Source organism: Anser cygnoides, chromosome 13 (genome assembly GCF_040182565.1).
Source record: "Anser cygnoides isolate HZ-2024a breed goose chromosome 13, Taihu_goose_T2T_genome, whole genome shotgun sequence".
NCBI lineage: Eukaryota > Metazoa > Chordata > Aves > Anseriformes > Anatidae > Anser > Anser cygnoides.
The window spans coordinates 19,802,448-19,820,932 of NC_089885.1; the positions used below are offsets into that span (position 1 = coordinate 19,802,448).

Consider the following 18,485-nt stretch of genomic DNA (forward strand, 5'->3'; position numbering starts at 1 on the left):
CACAGTTATATCAGACAGGTCCACATCCTGCTAGACACAGAGCATTTAGCTCAGGTGTACCTACCAGTGTAGCTGAAGAGCCTTACTACATGCCTGTAGCACAGGGATCTCTCTCCTGCCATGGGAAATGGACATCGTGTGGTGTTTGTTCCCCTCCCTCCGCCCAGCCCCGCTCTGGAAGCAGTGTCTCACGGGGAGCGAGGACAATCCTGCACGGAATTTCGTTGCCATTTGGTCCCTAACGTTTTTGTCTTCTGCTGGAGCATCTGCTGTAGATCACTGCCAGGAACAGGATGCCAGACCAGAAAAATTGTAATTTCTGTCGGGCAATAACTATATTCATGTGGCATGCCAGGAGTCTGGCTGAGGAAATCTAAATTATGCTGAAAATTTGGGTTCTGATTTTCTAACCTTAGCCTAAGTCGTGACCTGGTCTAAAAGGAGGATAAAGGAAGATGTTGACTTCCTCAACCTAACAGATTTTGCGTTGCTGAATTAATTTCCAAATCAATGTAATAGTTAAAGTTAGCTGCGCACATATGGGTATAGCAGAGAAACTGCCCACTGCTTGGGGAAACTGGAGAGAGCTGGATAAAATGTTGACTACACTTCTAGCCAACTGCTGGCGCATATGGACTGATGAATATGCTCGTTCTTCCATGAGCACAATAGACTTTAAACTGTAATAATTGATTGTATCCTTTGCATTGTTCTTTCTTAAATATTGCAGGTTGGGGCAGTTTTAAACAATACCGCAGGTCTCTCTTCCTCGCTGTCCCAGTGGAAGAGCTGGTCTTTGTTTAACCTCACCATGCGAGCACACAAGGCAGCCGATACCTTCCAGAAAAGAGGTTCCTGCCCAGAAGACAACCGGAGAAGGAAAGGGTGGGCCAGGTATGGGCTTACCAGGGCCGATGTGCAAGACGGGCAGAAAGTGCTGCTGCTGGGCATGGTGGGGCAGACGGTGGGTGAGCAGGTCTGAGACAACCTGCAGACCCCCTTGCGGACTGGATTTATGTCTTGGTTGGTCGCTAAAATGGAAAAGTGCTTTCTGACATTTAATGTAGTGGAACAAAAATCCCCGCAGCAGGGCTGAATGCTGTTCTCAGCAGGGAAAGGGATCATTGCGTGGCCTTCAAATGGATGGGAGAGCTGCAGCTCAAGGGCCATCTTCAGGGAAGTGCAAGTATATGGCATGTCTCAGGCTTTCTTAAGCATCCTTTTTTTTTTTTTTTTTTTTTTTTCCAAGCAAACTATTGAGTTTTTTGGTTGAATTGGTTGCCTGGTTGCCGCCTACCCTTGAGGTCTGTAGCTCAAGGCTGGATGTGACCGGTGGGGAAGCTCTGGCAACACCTGGAGAGCTCGGTGCAGGCAAGGTTTGCACACCAGAAGCGAGGACTTTTTTGCATTTTGCAGTGCAATCTCATAAAATTAAAATGCAAAGTGGGCACTTGTGCATTTAAAAAAAGGGATTAATGCACACTTCTACATTTATGTGTGTGCTTTTTAGTCAGCTGTATTTGGCAGTGCTGCATTTATGCTAATGCCTATTTGCAAGTTAGCGCTGTTTGCCATTTGGAAGGTGTCCTTAGCAATTCTCAGTCCCATTGGCAGCAAAACCCTGCGTGGCTGAGGCAGAGCGTTGCTGCTGCCCAGCCTTGGCTCCCTATGGGCCATTTTGTGCCCAGCCAAACATTTTCCAAATTCTTAGGCTGTGGAATAGGAATTGAGTTTGCAAGGTCAGAATGCCCCTCCAGTGAGCTCCCCTTTCTGCTCGGCTCCCCCCCATGCACGTGCTCCTCACCTCTGGGATCTGAAAAACTCCAAAACCCTCCCTGGGGCATGGGCAGGTACAGCTGGGGTACGAGCACGGGATGGTGCAGCTGCTCCAGAGAACGCGGTGGGGATGCCCAGGCTGGTCGCAGCCCCCTAATGCAGCCCCCTGCCCCCATTCCTGTGTGCTGTGCGGTGCCAACGGGGCTTTGTTCTCACAGCATTGCTTTCTGCTCAGCTTGATTTTTATTTTTTTCTTAGACATCAACCCCATTGTGTCCAACCAGCCCAGGAGCTGCCGGCTCCTCACCCCTGCAGGGGCTACCGAAGAGCCAGACACTGTGGCCAGGACTCACTGAACCTCTGTGGTGCTTCCCGTGCCTCTCTGCTCGCCCAGTGCTGGCTTTCTCTGCACGCCAAGGTCCGGTTCCTTTCCAGAAGCTCTGAAGACAGCTCTGGTCTGGGGCGGTGCTGGCCGATGATGCTGAGCACCATGGTCCTGTCCTGGGGCTGCGCAGGTGCTTGCCTCCTCCTCCTGCCCTCGGAGGCAAATCCCCTCGACTTTGTACCAATGACCACCCATTTGCATGTCAGCAGCGGTTTCTATTTATATTAAAGACATTTTGTATAGCTAGTGAGCAGGAAAAAAGAAGATAAAATTGAAATTCTTATAATAGAAATGTTTTTTTCATGAGACTTTTTAGTCTTACAAACTAGACTAATAGAAAAAATAGCGCCTTCACTCTTCAGAAAAAAAAAAAAACATCTTTATTAATTATAAGATTCAGGCCTATTCTGGTTTTGAAGGTTAAATTAGCTTTTTTGGTTTCCTTTTGTAGAAGCGTTTTGTTCATATAGATTTTATACAATGCAAAAGACAGCCTCTTTAATAGACTGGACACACGTACACGAGGAGAAAAGAAAGGGAGAAAAGAAAGAAGAAATGGCAAGAAAACCACACATAAATCATTCCAGCCCCCCTCCTTTCCTCTGCAGTTAGAAAGGGCCAGGGATTTTCTGATGAACTAATCAGAAAAAATGTGAGTTTTAAAACCAAACCAGTTTGAAGTCAGTTTTAAAACCAAATCAGGGGAAAATAAATGAACGTCTGGCCAGGCTTTGCACGGCTGGGAAAACCGCTGCGATGCTGGCCGGCCTTCCTAGCTTGCCCTGGGGTGTCTGGAGGAGAAGTGCTGCACCACAGCCATGGAGCTGGGCGAACTGAGCGTCACCACGTGTGTGAGCCAGCCACCGTTACCCGCTCCTGGGAAAAGGATGCGCCTCCCCAAGCATCGGGAGGAGCAGGAGCATCGCCGTCCAGCTGCTGCCCGAGGCACGTGTGCCACCCGTCAAACGCCAGCAGGCACCTGGAGAATTAACGGGACTGGTATGAGCTGTGAGGGAAGGGGGAGGAATGGAGGCTTACGTTGGCATTGGCCCCTTTAATCCTGCACTGAGATTATAAGCAGTGGTTTGCCTCCACCTCACGCTTCTTTTTCAGCTCTCCCATCTACATTTCTCTTGGAAGAAGCACGTAAGCCTGGACGCTGAAAGATCCCTAGTGTTGCTGGAGAGGCTGGATACCCCTGGCGCTTGAAAAAGCTCAGCCTGCCCCACCTGCTTCCCGAGAACCACCAGTACTCTCCACGATTAAGCCATTATAATCACCTTAAGCAGTCGTGAAATAAAATAAACACAGGTGTGATTTTCTGAGCCAAGTCAAAAAAAAAAAAAAGAAAAAAGAAAAATAATTTTTTTAAAAAAAAAAAAAAGAGCCCACATACTGAGCACAAATTCCTTCTGGAGTTGTGAGTGCAAAGCAGATCTACAGCCTGATTTCTGGATGTGGCTCCTTGATCTATGTGCCCAGGCCTTCCCGATGCCGGTTTGGGCTCTCACTTTGCCATTGAGCCACTCTGCATCTTCAGCAACTTTTGTCTGTTTTAACCTCAGCTTTCAAAAGGCTCCTGCAAACTTCCAAAGTAAGCACAGAGCCATAACTCTCTGCACCACTAAAGGAATCAAACTGATGCAATTTATTTCCACGGAAGCATGCAATATTCAATGATACAGCGAATCCATGTTTTAAACACTTTTTAAAGGAATAAAACCCTGCAAAGAATTAATTAGGCATGCTCCGGAGCCCGAGCATTTAACAGTTTTCCACTCAGTTGTAGAATTTTAAGACCACCAACACTGGATACTGGCACAGATTATCAAATGTATTCTAGGCTGAAATACATACTAGTCAGAGGGCTTGGCCACTAAGCAGCTGGAAAAGCTTCATGAAAGCTTTAGCTGTGCTATTATATTTTGTAAAGAAACTTTAAAAAAAAAAATCATAGCATCTAGGAGGTTAAATGTGGGGCATAGTGACTCATTGGGAAAGTATGTACTGCACAGAATATTGTCTTCTCTGCAGATCAAGCAAATTGTTAATAGAGCGGAGAGGTATTTACAGTCCCAGCACCACAAAGCAGGGTTGAAAGGGATTAAAGGGCTGGGATCTGAGCAGGATCAGGCCAGTGCACATGCGAAGGCATGCGGCAGAGCTGGAGCCAGGACCACGGCAGGAGCAGGCCCTGAATTCTGCTCTGCCCCCAGCCACAGAGCTCAGGAGCTGGAAAGGTTTTAGGGCCGGGGGGCATCTGGCCAGGGTGCTGTGGGGATGGTTGGTCCTCAGCCCCCCTCCACGGGTGCAGTGTGCTTCAGCTGCTCGGGGAGCGCTCGGCCAACACGCCAGCAGAAACAGGCATCTTCGGTTCATCTGAGCGAGACAAGATATTCACATCTTTGGGGGAAACGAAGTGGTGAAAACAAAATGTTGTTGTGTTGGTTTTTTTGGGGGGGGTTTGTTTGTTTTTCTCCACATCAGAGAATTTCAGTGCTGTGAAGACCCCGTTTTCTGGAAGAGTCTTGCTTTTTCCAACCTTTTCTGTTGCCTACTACAGTGTTACAAAGAAATCCACACCTGCCAAAGCAGCTACCATTGGATAAGAGCCTTGGAAACCCGTAACAGTGTTGCAGTGAACTCATTTTATATGATGGGAAGCTCAAATGAGAAGAGATCATTAAGTACCCAATGCCTGGAAGTACGATGGATGCTGTACAAGGCAAAGACGGTGAAGACATTCGTCCAGGCATTTTGAAGAAAAGACAGACAGTTTATAAGCCAAAAAAATAAAAATTGGACAAGAGATTCACAAAGTTTCTAACCTTGATTAAAAAACTTGATTAAAAACTCTTTGGCTTGAAACTTGGCTTCTTTTAATTTTTGCTCTATAGCTACAGGTGAAAAAGGACCTACCTTAGTAAATCTTTCTGTAACTATTTACTGTGCAGAATTAAGCAGAAATTTCATAGGCAGTGGGTAAGCGAGGGACATTTCAACACACAGCCAAGGACCTTCAAGTTCAGTATTTTGTTTCTCTCCCTTGCCTGCAATTTCTTACACCAATAACCACATCATTTTTTCCTTACAGTTGCTGGTGGTCCTGTGATCACTTAACACAGGTGGCATGGGGCAGGGCTGAGCAGGTCGCTGTTCAAAGGGGGCCTGCCAGGCTTGCTGCATCGCCGTCCCCTGCACCACCGACAGACGGAGCGTCTGCCTCGGAGACCCTGCCGGTGGCACCAGCGACTGCTGACACTAGGGTGTTGGATGCAGAGAGGTAACGACTCTGAGATGATCTCGTAACACAAGGTATTTAATTGAGATAGAAATGCAGTACATGTTGTATTTGCGGCATACTGAAGGATGGACAGTTTTCTAACTAAAGAGTAGAGAAACGCATGACTCCTGTGCAAATATGGATTGAACTAAAAACCAAACCAAAACTACAGTTGAAGTTGACAATGGAATTATACTAAAATCGGTAAATATGCACACATACGCACTTGCATGCACAAAATAACGTAAGGCTAAAAGGTCTGATTTTCACAGTGTTGGGGCAGCGAAGAGTGGCCTTCACGTAAAACTGAAGTGTATCAGCTTATGCCAGGACATTGTAAAGGAGCTTGTTCAAATGATAACTGAGACCCTCACGTCTTTGTAAAGCAAACACATACAATTTTGTGTCTTTAATTTAAAATGAAAGCTGCAGCGTACTGGGCAGAGATCTCCTAATGGAGTATTTCTGCACACAGGAGATTGGCTCCCAAAGTCCAAGAATATCATGGAGGAAAGTACACGAATTCCTATAACTTCTTTTATTTTTAATTCAGAAAGAGTCTCTTTGGCCACTTGTTCCAATTAGATGCTCTTGAATTCTTCAATGCAGAGGAAGGGGAAGAGAAAGAAAAATGCCAGCGCTTGCAGTACTGGAACTGAGCCCTTGGGGTTCAGCTAAGGACAAGAATCCAGAGGCTTGAACACTTACCTGGAGTTTCAGACAAAATTACCCAGACATGGAGCGTCTCATCCCCAGGTGCTGTCCTTGCAGTTCACCTCTTGCAAAAGGGACTGTGCCTTTCCTGACAGCAGAGGGGCTGGGGGGCCCCCTGTCTATTTAATAGTTAGGAGACTGCCTCAAACCTCCTCCAATGCTGCAGTCTCAGTAGTGGCAGCAAAAATCCTGACACAGGATCACACACACCGCCTGATTCAACAACACGATTTGACCCTGGAATTCAGGGTTAATGTTCATATTCAGGACCCACCAGTTCCTTAGAAGCAGGAGAGGTCTTCTGCTGTTTCTGCTGTCTTTCCTGGTAGTATGCTATGCTCCATTGCCTAATAAAACTCTCCTTGAAATTATAAAGTTCCTCCTAACATATAATCTAAATGCTCCCTGCTGTTTATTCTATCCCTGCTGACTAATGAGAAGACCCAATATCTCATCTTATTAAAAGATCTTTTCTTGTACTTGCAGACAGTTTCAGCAATTTTCCCAGACTGAGCAAACTAATTTTTCTTAGCTCCCCTCATAGGCATTACCTTGCATTGCTGCTGCTTGTCTGTGCATCTTTTCCCTTTCTCTTGGTTCCCTTTAAAAGTACAGTGCTGTGCAATGAGAGCACATTTTGATGTAGATCACTCAGGTTTTTTTGCCCAGTCCATGCTGTCCTTTTCAATATGCATCTTATTTACATTACCATCATGTTGCTGGCCTCCATTACAGAAAGAAATAAAAAAAAAAAGGCAGATTGTATTGTAGACATCCACGAAACAGCCTTCCATGCTGGGAAGCCAGCAGCACCACTTGCGCTTTTACATATCCAAAGTTAGCTCTTTCTCTGCTTCCTCCTTCTCGCCCCAGGCGGTGCCACCAGGCTGCGGCGGTGGGATGACACACACGGACTGCGATCGGTTCTGCTTCACGGCCTGAACCTTTTCTGCATTCCCAACTGCGAGAAGAGAAAAACACAGGCTGGTATGAGAGATGTTCTCCTTTGTGGGTCAGCAGTAATGAAGCAATAGCAAGAGCTATTGAGATGACCACTGGCTCATTGGGGATGAGCTATTCCACTGCAAGGATCACTTTTCAATTTTAAAACAGAAGACAAAGATCAGTGCCTGGATGGAGAAAAAAAAAAAAACGGCGATTTCAGCCCCACTTTGCACTTTGAAGTATGTAACTTGTCTGGTTCAATATTACCATTCTTTTGTCAGTGCCCACCAGCCACTTTGCAGAACAACAAGTCACGTCAGTGACCACCTTAAAGCAGCTTCTCAGAAAGCAGCGGCACCACCCAGGTGTCCTGGCGGAGCACCTGCAACTCCAGGAGGCCACAGGAGAGACTGCCTGGGTGCACGCAGTCACGACGGAGGGGCTGCAGCCCCTTCACCCCATGCCCACATATGTCGGGGCCGCTGTGCTCACGTTTTCCCTGCAGCACAGCCTTGACAAGAAGGAATGTAAAAAGAAAAAAGAAAAAAAAAACACCCAGAAATGCTGCTTTCTGTCACTTTGCTCTGGCTACACTCATGTTCTTCTTCAGAAACAATGCAGTTTAAACATTTATAATAAACTGTGGATTAAAATAGCTGCATCCACAGCAGACGTCCAAGCTACGAACACACAAACGCCACAGAATCCCTTTTACCTGCTCTTGTAAGATGCCTTTCTACAGATAAAGTGCCAGCTATTCTACAGCTCTCTTCTTAGTAAGTTTTTAGTTAATTTTTAAAAGAAAACTGCAAAAGAAGAAAACATCAGATTTGGAAGGACACAAAAAGAGTGAAAGGAAACAACAACACTTTCTCACTTAAATATTTTTCCAGAATACTCATAATAAAGAAATACTCTGGATGCTAATGCTAGATCCAGGCCCTTAATCCAACTCAGCCTGTATTTGGAGGCAATATTACTTGCAGGATCAACATTGAACCTTTTCAATCATCACTTTTACAGATGCAATTGTGCTAAAAGGCATTTGCCAAGTACTGTAAAAACTCAGTGCTCGGTTTCCTACGTGCTGCATCTCCAGTATGGCTGGAGACCGAACAACTCTTCGTGGTTCTGAGCTAAAACGAAACCATCCTCTGCATTTTGAAAGATGCATTTTACAGTTTTGACCAGCTAAACTTTGCGTGATGCTTCATTGGTATTAAACATTTTTTTTAAGTGTGAAAACTAAGCTTTCAATCGTCTAAAAACTGAGCTTGTGCTTATGAAAACACCTAAGGTTTTAAGCCACGGTAACAGATATTCTAAACAAACAGTGCTGGTAATGGTGCACTTCAATAATAGCCAAAAACCAACCAAACAAAAAAATCTTAATTTTTGGAAGGCATTTCTGCACGAACTTCATGTTTCGGAATATCGTTCATTTTTATCAGGTTTTAGTTTATGAGTTAGCTTCACCACAGGTAGAACGATCTGCAATTACTGTCAAACACCTCAGTGCTTGGTAGGATACACAGAATGGTACCAGTGTCAAATGCATTCCTCGCTGGACGTGGGAGACAACGCATCTCCGTGCATATTCACGCGGCCCCTTGCAGCACACAAGTAGCAAGGAGGCCAAACATCTGGCCAGGGATTCACATCTCACTGCTGTCATCGCCAGCATCGCTGCCAGGAGCCCCTTTGCTGCCAGCAGCGCATCCCAGTACGCGCTGCGTCTCCTCTGCTCCACACACCAGCAGTGGGGCGAGATGGGCTGCCCCCAGCGAGTATCCGCTCCTCTCCCGGGCTGGACAGCACGCCACGTGCCCGCCTGGAGGGCTGGGTGTTGTGCCTGGGCTGCTTTTGCAAATCCCAGCCGCACAAGCAATGTGGCACCGACCTCCTGTGCATCCTCCCCACCACCTGCTCGAATGTCCCCCCCCGTGGTGGGGAAGGGGGGCTCGGTGCCCTCCAGGCCCCCCCAGCTTACCGGTGAGGGAGCGGCACAGCCTGGGCTGCACGTCGGGGCTGCCCTGCGCCGGGGAGGAGTCCTCCTTCTGTGATTAAGGAAGAAAAGTACTTTAATGCATTTATGAAGATTGCTAGCAAGTCTGTTAATGACACTCATGCTTCATAAACAAGCCATTTGCAATCCCCAAGGACTCCGTTTCCATTTGTTTTCCTTTTGCCAAGAAAAACAAAAAGAACTATTTCTAAAAATAGACCGAATGCATGGCAGGCATGGCTGAGGGGAAATATTTACAGACGCCGATGTGGTTCAGGTTGGTGGGAGAGGCCTGAGCTCTCCGGGAGCATGATGCAGTGGCTGCCATCAGAAAAAAGCCGACCTGGGGCGAGGGGGCTGCAGGCAAGGACTGGGAATTGGAGCCCGTGGCCAGGGCAGGGACATTTCCCACCCTGGCTGCAGAGCCAGGAGGCAGGTAGCGAGCTTGCCGATCCCCACCCTTCAGAAAAAATCAGGTAGCACGACACTGCCCAAATTCAGCCCTCCTCTAAACTGGAAGTAAGTCTCTTACGCAGCTGTGATTTGGCACCCAGGTCCAGAAACCCAGACTGCCAAATAACTCTGGACACCTCCCAACCTGATTTTCTGTTTTGTTTCCTTTCGCTTTCCTCCCTCCCTTAACGAGGGACCCGATGCCCTCCATCCATTGTGTGCAGTTTTATTGACCATTTTAATAACAATGCCTCCCAGGCTCCGCAGCAGCAGCCCGGCTCCCTGGAAAGCCATTCCCAGGGGCATTTAATGCTTCTCAGAGCATGCTCCATGAAAGGGCTCCAACATAATTACCAAAGGCAGTATGTCATTTACGCACACGGCTTACGGGCAGCTCCAAATAAGCTCTTTCTGGGGGAGTGCACTTGCGTTTTGGCAGAAGAAAAGAGAGCGAAGTTGCCTGGCTACAGGTGCAAGGATTTTCTGGGTCCTCCATGGTAAATAAAAGCTATCCTGGGTCTCAGAAACCACAGTGCCAGGGTACTTTGCGTTGGATCCTTGCCTAAAACAAGGCAAGCCCAAAATACACACAGTGCTTAGAGCCAACATGATGCACAGCCACAGGAAGCAGTAGCCTTCAGGAGGAATTTTGTCCTTAGGCGGAAGAAGGTGAACTTTCTGCTGGAAATAGATAGTCTTGGAGTTAATCCTCTGGGCTGCGATTCAGATCTGAAGTCACCTCTTAGCCTTGCCAAGATTTTTGTGCCTGGTGTAAACCATCTGATCTGCGCCCGTGGCTCAGGAGGGATAGGGGCTGTCTGTCTCTGCCTTCTTTTCCCTGCCTTACCTATTATTCCCTCAGCAAACCCTCCTGGGCAGGGGTTCCTAACACAGCCCGGGGCCGCCCCGCACGGCTGTGGAACCACAAGGCAGATGCCTACAGCACAGCAGCCACCCAGGCTACAGACAGAGGGGATTCGTGCTGGCTGCAGCCAGCACTGATGCTGGGGAGCCCTCCAAAACTAGGCACGAGGCAGGATGGATGTCTCCTCTCCTCTGGTTCCTCCACGGTCTGGCAGAGCCACGGGCCTATGGAAGGATTCACTTCCATACGCACCTTATTTTTGTGATGACTGATACAGGAGGAAGACAAACCAGGATCTAATAAACTATGAGATTAATCTAATTGAGCTACAACAGCTTCATAATTTAATAGCAAAAGACCAATCAACTCCACTAAAAGAGGAAAAGCCCTACATGCTGACAGCCACCGAGCAGGAAAAGCAGCGTTTCCATTGAGCCAAAGGCATTTTTTAATTATTCACTCTGCTCGTGACATGTAACTGACTGAACGCATCGCAAAAGCTTTTTATTTCGTGTAAGCTGGAAAGGAAAGACGGCTCACACGTTTCACCAGCACTGGAGGCTTCCAGTGGCCCTTTGCTTGAAGTTTGGTTCCTGATTTGCAGGTCGGTTTGCAAACACAGTTGTAATGCTCCCATCTTGTGGTCAAATGCAGAACAGGAAAATGCGTGGTGTGAGGGTGGGTATTTTTTCTTGCTGACTCAAAGCCTGTAAGGCCAAATCCTTCCCTCTGGGATTACAAAAGATGGAGCGTGAGACAATTAGAGCCTCTCAAACACTAAGCACCTAGATTTTGCACTCACAGCTGTTTTAAACAGGGAAGTGCCACTTGCTCATCAGCTTGGCATGGAACGCTAAATCTGAGTGGCTTAATTTTTTTCCCAATATAAAATGTAAAGTACTTAGCTGCTTTTAATGGGCTAAAATCTGCTTGTTATCATAGTGTTCCCTCCTCCTGCTGGCGAAATCCAGTGTGGCAATCTCTTCTCCTGCAGTGGGAAGCATGGGCATTCGCACACCTCTACACTTTGTGTTGATATTCTGAGGCTCAGAATATATTTTCCCTTAACTTTGGGGGACAGTCTTAATTCTACCACTTGCAAATTGCCACGGGGAGCAGCCAGTGAAAGGCCAGCGCTAAGCATCCAGAGAAACAGGACAAAGCTTTCCCAGAGGTGCTGGATGTCCCACCAAATGCACTGCATTACTGCTGGGAGCAGCAGGCGGCAGGATTGCAGGAGCACAAGGGTTAACAATCAAATGTCCTTAAAGAATGAAACGTGCTCAAAATCAGCACGAGTTTGATGTTGTTCTTTTGAAGTTTAATTATACCAAATGTTCTACAGGAACATGCCATGTTCTTCCCTATCTATTTTGAATTGTAAGTACCAATCAGCATGTAAATGATCAAATTAAATCTTTTAAGTTGTTTGCAAGAGCCGGAACACCTTTCTGTGAATGAAGGACTGAGAAGCAGCAGCACTTGGTGCAGTACAGCAGCTCTCGGTGGGCTCCTCAGTGACTGGCATTTGAACAAAGAAATCAGAATGGAATAAAGCCTGCGGCAGCCCCGAGTTCCTGTGCTGTCGTGGAAAATTACTATCTAAATAAAGAAAGATAAAGTACCTCTTTTTAAAAGGTCATTCTGCTCTCCTTAGTGATGGAGTCCCAGAGAAGTCAGTGAAATCTAGGGATGGCTCAGCAGCTACTGCTGCTGATCTGGGGGGCTGGGGGCAAGTTACAGGGGGCTTAGGTGTGCTTCCTCCAGAGTAAGAGTTGCAGAGGGATGGAGTGACCCAGAACGACTGAGCCCGCTCCTTGTGTGCCGTTCCTGGACCACTTTGTCTTTCCACAGGGAAATCCTTGCCCAGTTTCTTTCGCCGATTTCCAGAGAAACCAGCAGAGAAACCATGGGCAGCCCTCACCACTCACAGACATTGCATTTACCTCGTTTCTCCTCGCATTCAGAACATGAACTGACAGGGAGCTGTGCCAGTGAATTTGGACCGCAAATGGTTCTCCCAGGAATCCGGCATGCCACACTTCCTTCTATTTTACTTTCTTCAAATCTACCCAGAACCATAGCTGCTTTTAAAAACAAAAACCTCACCTCCAAAATAAATAAAAAAGCTCACAATAACACTTCTGTCCTTTCAAAAGGGTTGTGGGAGGAATAAAATCACCAAAGAGTTTCAAATGTTTGCAGAACATCTGGACCTCTGACAACGGGTGCTCCGAACTGGAATTGGGTATGTTCTTTTTTCGCTACTCACAGGAATGCAATTTAGGATTGAGATAAACTTTTTGGTATTTTTTAAAGACGGGATTTTTCTTTGAAAGGAAATACTTCCAGCAAGAAAGAGCACTCTTCCTAGCGCTTGTGATACCTTCTATCACTGGGGAGAACAGCCCGTGCATCGCCCCACGGCCACGGGTGTCCCTGCTCTCTCTTACCTCCCTCCTGGAGCTGGCCCCATCGCTTCCAGCCGTGTCCGCCCGCAGGCTCCTGCGCTGCAGGATCAGGATCTCCTTGGCCTGCTCCGTGGGCTCCGTCTCTCCAGGCAGCCTGTGCCTGCTGTACGCCGGGCCCTGCAGCGCACCAGAGACCGCCCGTGAGCACGGGATGCCTCGAAGCAGCACCCAGTGCTATGGCCAGAGGCTGGCTGTGTGAGGGGACACCCTGCCACCCTGCCCCAAAGCCCAAGGGATCATTGAACGACAAGGCTGAGATGCCTTTTTGTTAGTCCTTGTGAACACCAGCCTAGAGCAACAGCTCTGGTCAAGGCGACTTCAGCCAGAGCTGCCTCAGTGCCTCTGCCCATGCTTCACATCAGCCCCACCTTCATATATAAATCATGCAATAGCATCAACGGGAACAAGAAATCCTACTCCAACAGCCATAAGCCTACTACAGTGTGTAAAGTCTCCCATCAGCATCAGAGGGAGGTGGGATAATTCTGTTCCTGTGAGGGGTTAGCTGGATTTGGGCAGGAAAAAGTGCAAACAGCGGGTGGGTCTTCATCTTTCATAGAATCATAGAATCATTAAGGTTGGAAAGACCTTTAAGATCATCTATTTCAACTTACCCCCAGTATTGCCCACTAAACCATGTCCCTAAGTACCACATCTACCCTTTCCTTAAACACCCCTCCTCCGGGGGACTCCCGGCCTGTAGGGAGCCAGGAGCTGTTGAAGCAGCTGGATCTGCTAACCTGCTGCCTGAAGATCCCTGTGCTCCTCCTTTCGTGCTTCTGGTGCTGGGTACTGATGCCTAAAATACTTCATGAAATTATAGGCTGACTGGGTGAACCTTTCAAGAGCTGTCATGCTGCAAACAGAAATGTGCCACTGACTTGGAAACTGGATCTGGCTTCATACAGCCAACTATTCTCTGCTCACAAAGACACATCATTAGTAATTATGTAAATATTCATAACATCTGCTCAGGCTGTTAGGATAACTGAGATAACTTTTGTTATTGGACATCTAAAATACAGATGGAAGGAAGAGTTATACCGTTCTCCTTATTCGGTACAGGTTCCTTGCCAATATCTCCTGTATATTTTCCAGGACATCCGGATTCAGGGTATCCTCCGACTTTTTGTCTGTTATGACAGTCCTGTCGCTGTTGCTGCAAAGAAACCCAGAGCACCTTATTTCAGAAGATGCACAGCGGTGCAGCCCCAAAGCCCAGCTCTCACAGCAGCTCTGTCGGAGCCCGCCACTAGCGGCACAGGCAGACGCGGGCCCATTGCATTCATCAAGGCCAGGACATTGCTCATCCTCTGGACCATTTGGAATATCGACCCCTCCCGAGAAAAAAAATAATAATAATAATAAGATTTCTTCTTTGGAGAAACCTCGATAATTCTCAGTCATGATTCTTTCCCTGAGAGCCAGCATATGGCAGGAGGAGGATAAATCCTGCCTGCTGGCTTTCCCAAGCAGGGGCACGGCCTTACTATAAACTTTGTGACTCGTGCAGCTGGCCAGAGAGCACTTACAGCAAGGACGGGTGAGACGGTGCGTGACCCAGCTGCCCGGCTTCTGCCAGCTCGATGGCATGCTTCCGCTCCAGCTTTTCGTAGAGAAGCACGATACTTGATTTTGGCTGGTCATATTCTCGAAGCAGGATCTTCTGCAGGTATTTGCTGTTGAGATACTCTAACCTGTTTGAGGACAGTGCAAGACACTCTTAGCCTCGTCCCCCCTACTCCCCAGAACTGCTATGCTTTTGAGCATGCCAGCACGCTCATAGTCCCTGATTGCCCCATATTCTATTATAATTCATTACCTGCTTTCCAGAAACCAATGGCCCAAGAGGCCAGGCCCTATTTATTTCTGTACATGAGCTAAGATATTAAAACATCTTCAAATACAGGAAGAACTCCCCAAAGTGCCAAATTTATTATGAAGGCTAGTAAGTGCTGTAAGTACACGCGGTGGCCCCAAGGGATACAGCAGGACTTAGTGATTTAAACACTTCCAGATTCCCTCTTGAGCTGTTTCCTCTCACTTTCTGCTCAAATGCAGCATGAGGTTTGGAAAAGACCTAGCTGTTATCAAACATGGTCTGGCTGCTGTCAGCTGCGCACAAACCTATGTGCAAGGAGCCAGTACGCTCAGCAGCAGCAGCGCTTCCCATACCCTCTAGTGGCACTTCCAAGCACTGGCACTTCCAAGAAAATACCTGTCAGCTGCCTTGATCTGAACCCGTATCATGAAGTTAGCTGCATCTGTGTCTGCACAGCCACGGAATTTAAGCAGGTAGATTGTTATTAGCATGTTTTAAGCTATTCATATTTTTAAAAATAATAATTTCTCCTATGTGGACAATCTACCAGAACTCAATGAAAACTGCTACAGAAAGCAGTAGAGATGGTCTGTAATTTGTCAGCCCACAACAAGCAGCTGCCCCTCCTAGTGCTGCAAGCTCCTACCCGTGCTGCTAAGTGCACAGGCACTGGGCAGACAGGAGTCTTTTCAGGGCAAAGAACAACGTGTAACCTGCAAGCAAGGGGAGAGGCATTGCTCTGCTCAGCACTGGTGCCCTGACAGCCCGCTCTCACCTTGCTGCAGATGGAAAAGCTGCCCCCTTCCATCTGCATTGTGCCATGAGGATGAACGAGGCTCAGCTGCCCACAGCGCAAACTTACGGAATAGGAACCAGACTCATTTTTTTCTACACATGTACACAGTTGTATTTTGGCAAATCCTTACTTGTCTTTCCAGTAATACTGTCCCCAGTGTCCAGATATATCTTCTATGCCAGCCAGCAAATGATCCAGGAACTAAACAGAAGAGAGGATTTTGCTATACACTGGTTGCATGTATTGCATACGTGATGAACTCAGTCAGCAAACATCAAAAGCCAGCAGACAAAACGGGGGACGGTTTCAGCTAGGTACACAGCTCTGGTAAACAAGAAGAGGGGCTGTTGGCTCAATTCCCCTTTCAGCCCTACACGTGTATCCCTTGGTTCTGGAGTACAATGAGTAATTTGGCTGCTTTCTTTCAGGCCTGTGCAAGCAAAGACTAATCGCTGAGGGACATGGATCTGTTCTTTATGATACATACAGGTTGGCTAATGGCTGGCATGTCCCGCCTATTGGGCCTTGATAAGCAGGAGATGTTCATGCCGCATGCTTTGAGGACAATTTGTCTCAGGAGAACAGTGTCTTCAGGATATCGACGTAGATAATACACAAATGAATGCTCCACTTGAATAACAAACACTGCCTTCTCCAAGCACTTCCCACTGAATAAAATCATTGACCACATTGTGCCTTACACAAAAACATTATTATTTTTTTTTTAATTATATTAAAAACCCCAGGCAGGTTGATTTTTCACCTTGAAGTCAAATCTCCATAACTTCTCGAATTGTCCTCCCTCCTACTGGCATCTGTAACCTGGGAGAGTTCGCCACTACTCAACACCCCTTCACTTGGGTACCAAGGCTCCCAGAGCTTCCTTTGCCTCTAATTCTAAGAAATCAATTTTTTTGTGGGGTCAGAGGCAGAACAGTTCTCTTGTCTGCTGTGGCAGAGTGCTGCATAGGTTTACAGCCCTCGCTATCAGTATCTGTACGGTCAGAGGAGTGATGGACAAATCCCCCACCCTCCAGGGCTCTTGCCAGCGCTGGATGATACCTCCCGGGCAGGCTGGTGGGAAGGGCCATGAGTGTCTGGGCTGAGAAATTCGAGGACAAAAGCTGCTTCTGGCTCCCTGCATGCCTGCTTTCCAACTATCGGCATTGTTACCTTGTCTACTTAGCTTAATTGGTACATAGCCATTTTCTGCTCACATTTCCTAATAAACACATTTTCAGAGATGATTTACTATTCAGTCACTAACAAAAGAAGAAAGTATTCTCTGTTCATTATAGGAAAAGCCTCTTCAGCCTATTGAACTGTTCTGTTCACCTCAGACAAAGCCCTGTAATACAACCTAATTGTGATGATGCCAAACATTTTGTAAATGTCCTCAGACCTAATATCTTTACTTCTAGATACCCAAAAAGGAAGACAAAAATATTCCTAAAGGAGACATGCTTATGGAAGTGTGACTGGGCACAAACAACTGGATTCAGAAGACCTCTGTAACTAGAAAGGCCAACGCTTGGGTGGCAAGAGCAAGGTGAACCGAACGGCACCTTTAGGCTCCGGTGACTTCAGATCTCAGCCCTGAAAGCACCCAAGTCTCATTTTACTTCTTTCCCCTTTTCTGAACAAGTTTAGGGCACAAAGTTTTGGGCAAGTGATCATCTTTTTCTGTCAAGTTTGTGCATCACCTAGTGCAATGCCTGACCGAGTCAGTCAGTGCTTGCTATTCCAATGCAAATAATAACCCATGGCTAGAAAGCTGCATAGGACTTCAAACCTGGAAAGGGACTGACCTGCAGAGGATTCAGGTAAAATCAACAGGAGCGCGCAGAGCTGTAGAGTCCCAGGAGCTGCATTTCAGAAGGACCACGTGCTGTCAGCAAAGCATGCAGGAAAGCCCTAGCCGTGTGCTGACGGACGCCCCACTTACCCGGATATGGATCTGCTCTCCCACCGTGGGAGCACTCTCTCTTTTCCTCTTGACGTGCAACAGGTCAACGAGAGGGCGGATGGTCATCCCCTGCAGCATAACCACAAAACCAAAAATCAGGCCGTCTTCCCACCCAGTGTTCTGGCAGTGCTTGCTCTCCCTCTTTTGGAGCCAATTCACAAGCATGGACGTGAGCCACAGCTACCCCAGCCACTGCAGCAGCAATAACTTGGTAGTCAGACCAAGGCCTGCTGTTCGAGCTAGCACCTCTCCTCTGTTCTGCTTTATGGGCAGGATAGTATCTGTGATGCTTTGACAACACTGAAAACTCTTACCTAACTGCAAGCCACACATCTGGCTTGCTTGCAGAGAGCTCTGGCAGTAACTCATCAATGGGAACTCGTGTGCAGGCTTTGGGCTGGGGTAGGCAGAGAGAGGAAGCGCTCCCCGCTCCTCATCTGGCATCTCAGACACAAAAACTCGACCAATAATTTCAAGGTCAAGCCAGCAGCTCACTATTGCTGCAGCCTTCCAGATGGAAAGCGGCTTGAAATGCTCACGGTTCAACCGCCAAAAACTGTGATAGCCATGGGTACCTCACAGCGCACGGCCTCCGCCAGCGTTTGCCCAGCCCAGAGGGGTGATATCTGCTAACTTTCTGAGCATTACGTGTCACAGATCGTTACTCCAATGATCTTTGATTGTCAGCCAGTGGCTAAGTCTACTAATCAAAGTATCCACCTGGTGGGAAGGGTCAAGGGAAGAGTTTTAATGTCCTTTCAGCCTCGTGAGAGAACTTCTAAAATGCTGCTGTGATGCATTTCTTCGTCTGGCTTCCATACGAAATTACTTTTCTAGGACATGTTTACAGCAAAAATGATGGAGTGGTTGATGTTTATGACTTCTGAATGTCACAAATGTTGGCACGGAGGAGAGTTGAACACATTTTTAATTGCAAAAACAATTAATGTGTCATTTTAATAGCTAATAGCAATAAAAAATGCATAATTATTCAGAGTAAATAA

The 18,485-nt window shown here is 47.2% G+C and overlaps 1 protein-coding gene across 4 annotated transcripts in view; it reads right to left on the bottom strand.

Annotated features, from left to right (window-relative positions):
* Nucleotides 1-4,340: 4,340 nt before the first annotated feature.
* Nucleotides 4,341-18,485, bottom strand: part of LOC106043009 (sodium/hydrogen exchanger 2-like) — a 30,228-nt gene continuing 16,083 nt past the window's right edge. For 3 of the 4 annotated variants that reach the window (XM_067005068.1, XM_067005067.1, XM_067005066.1), the window contains 7 exons: nucleotides 17,461-17,550; nucleotides 15,646-15,716; nucleotides 14,430-14,594; nucleotides 13,942-14,056; nucleotides 12,880-13,014; nucleotides 9,094-9,160; nucleotides 4,341-7,119 (listed from right to left, as the gene is read on the bottom strand). In XM_067005068.1, coding sequence (XP_066861169.1) covers nucleotides 6,983-7,119; nucleotides 9,094-9,160; nucleotides 12,880-13,014; nucleotides 13,942-14,056; nucleotides 14,430-14,594; nucleotides 15,646-15,716; nucleotides 17,461-17,550 — 780 coding nt within the window. In that variant the 3' untranslated portion in view covers nucleotides 4,341-6,982. Of the gene's footprint in view, nucleotides 7,120-9,093; nucleotides 9,161-12,879; nucleotides 13,015-13,637; nucleotides 13,754-13,941; nucleotides 14,057-14,429; nucleotides 14,595-15,645; nucleotides 15,717-17,460; nucleotides 17,551-18,485 lie in introns of those variants that run through there. The other variant, XR_010834806.1, reaches the window with a different exon arrangement.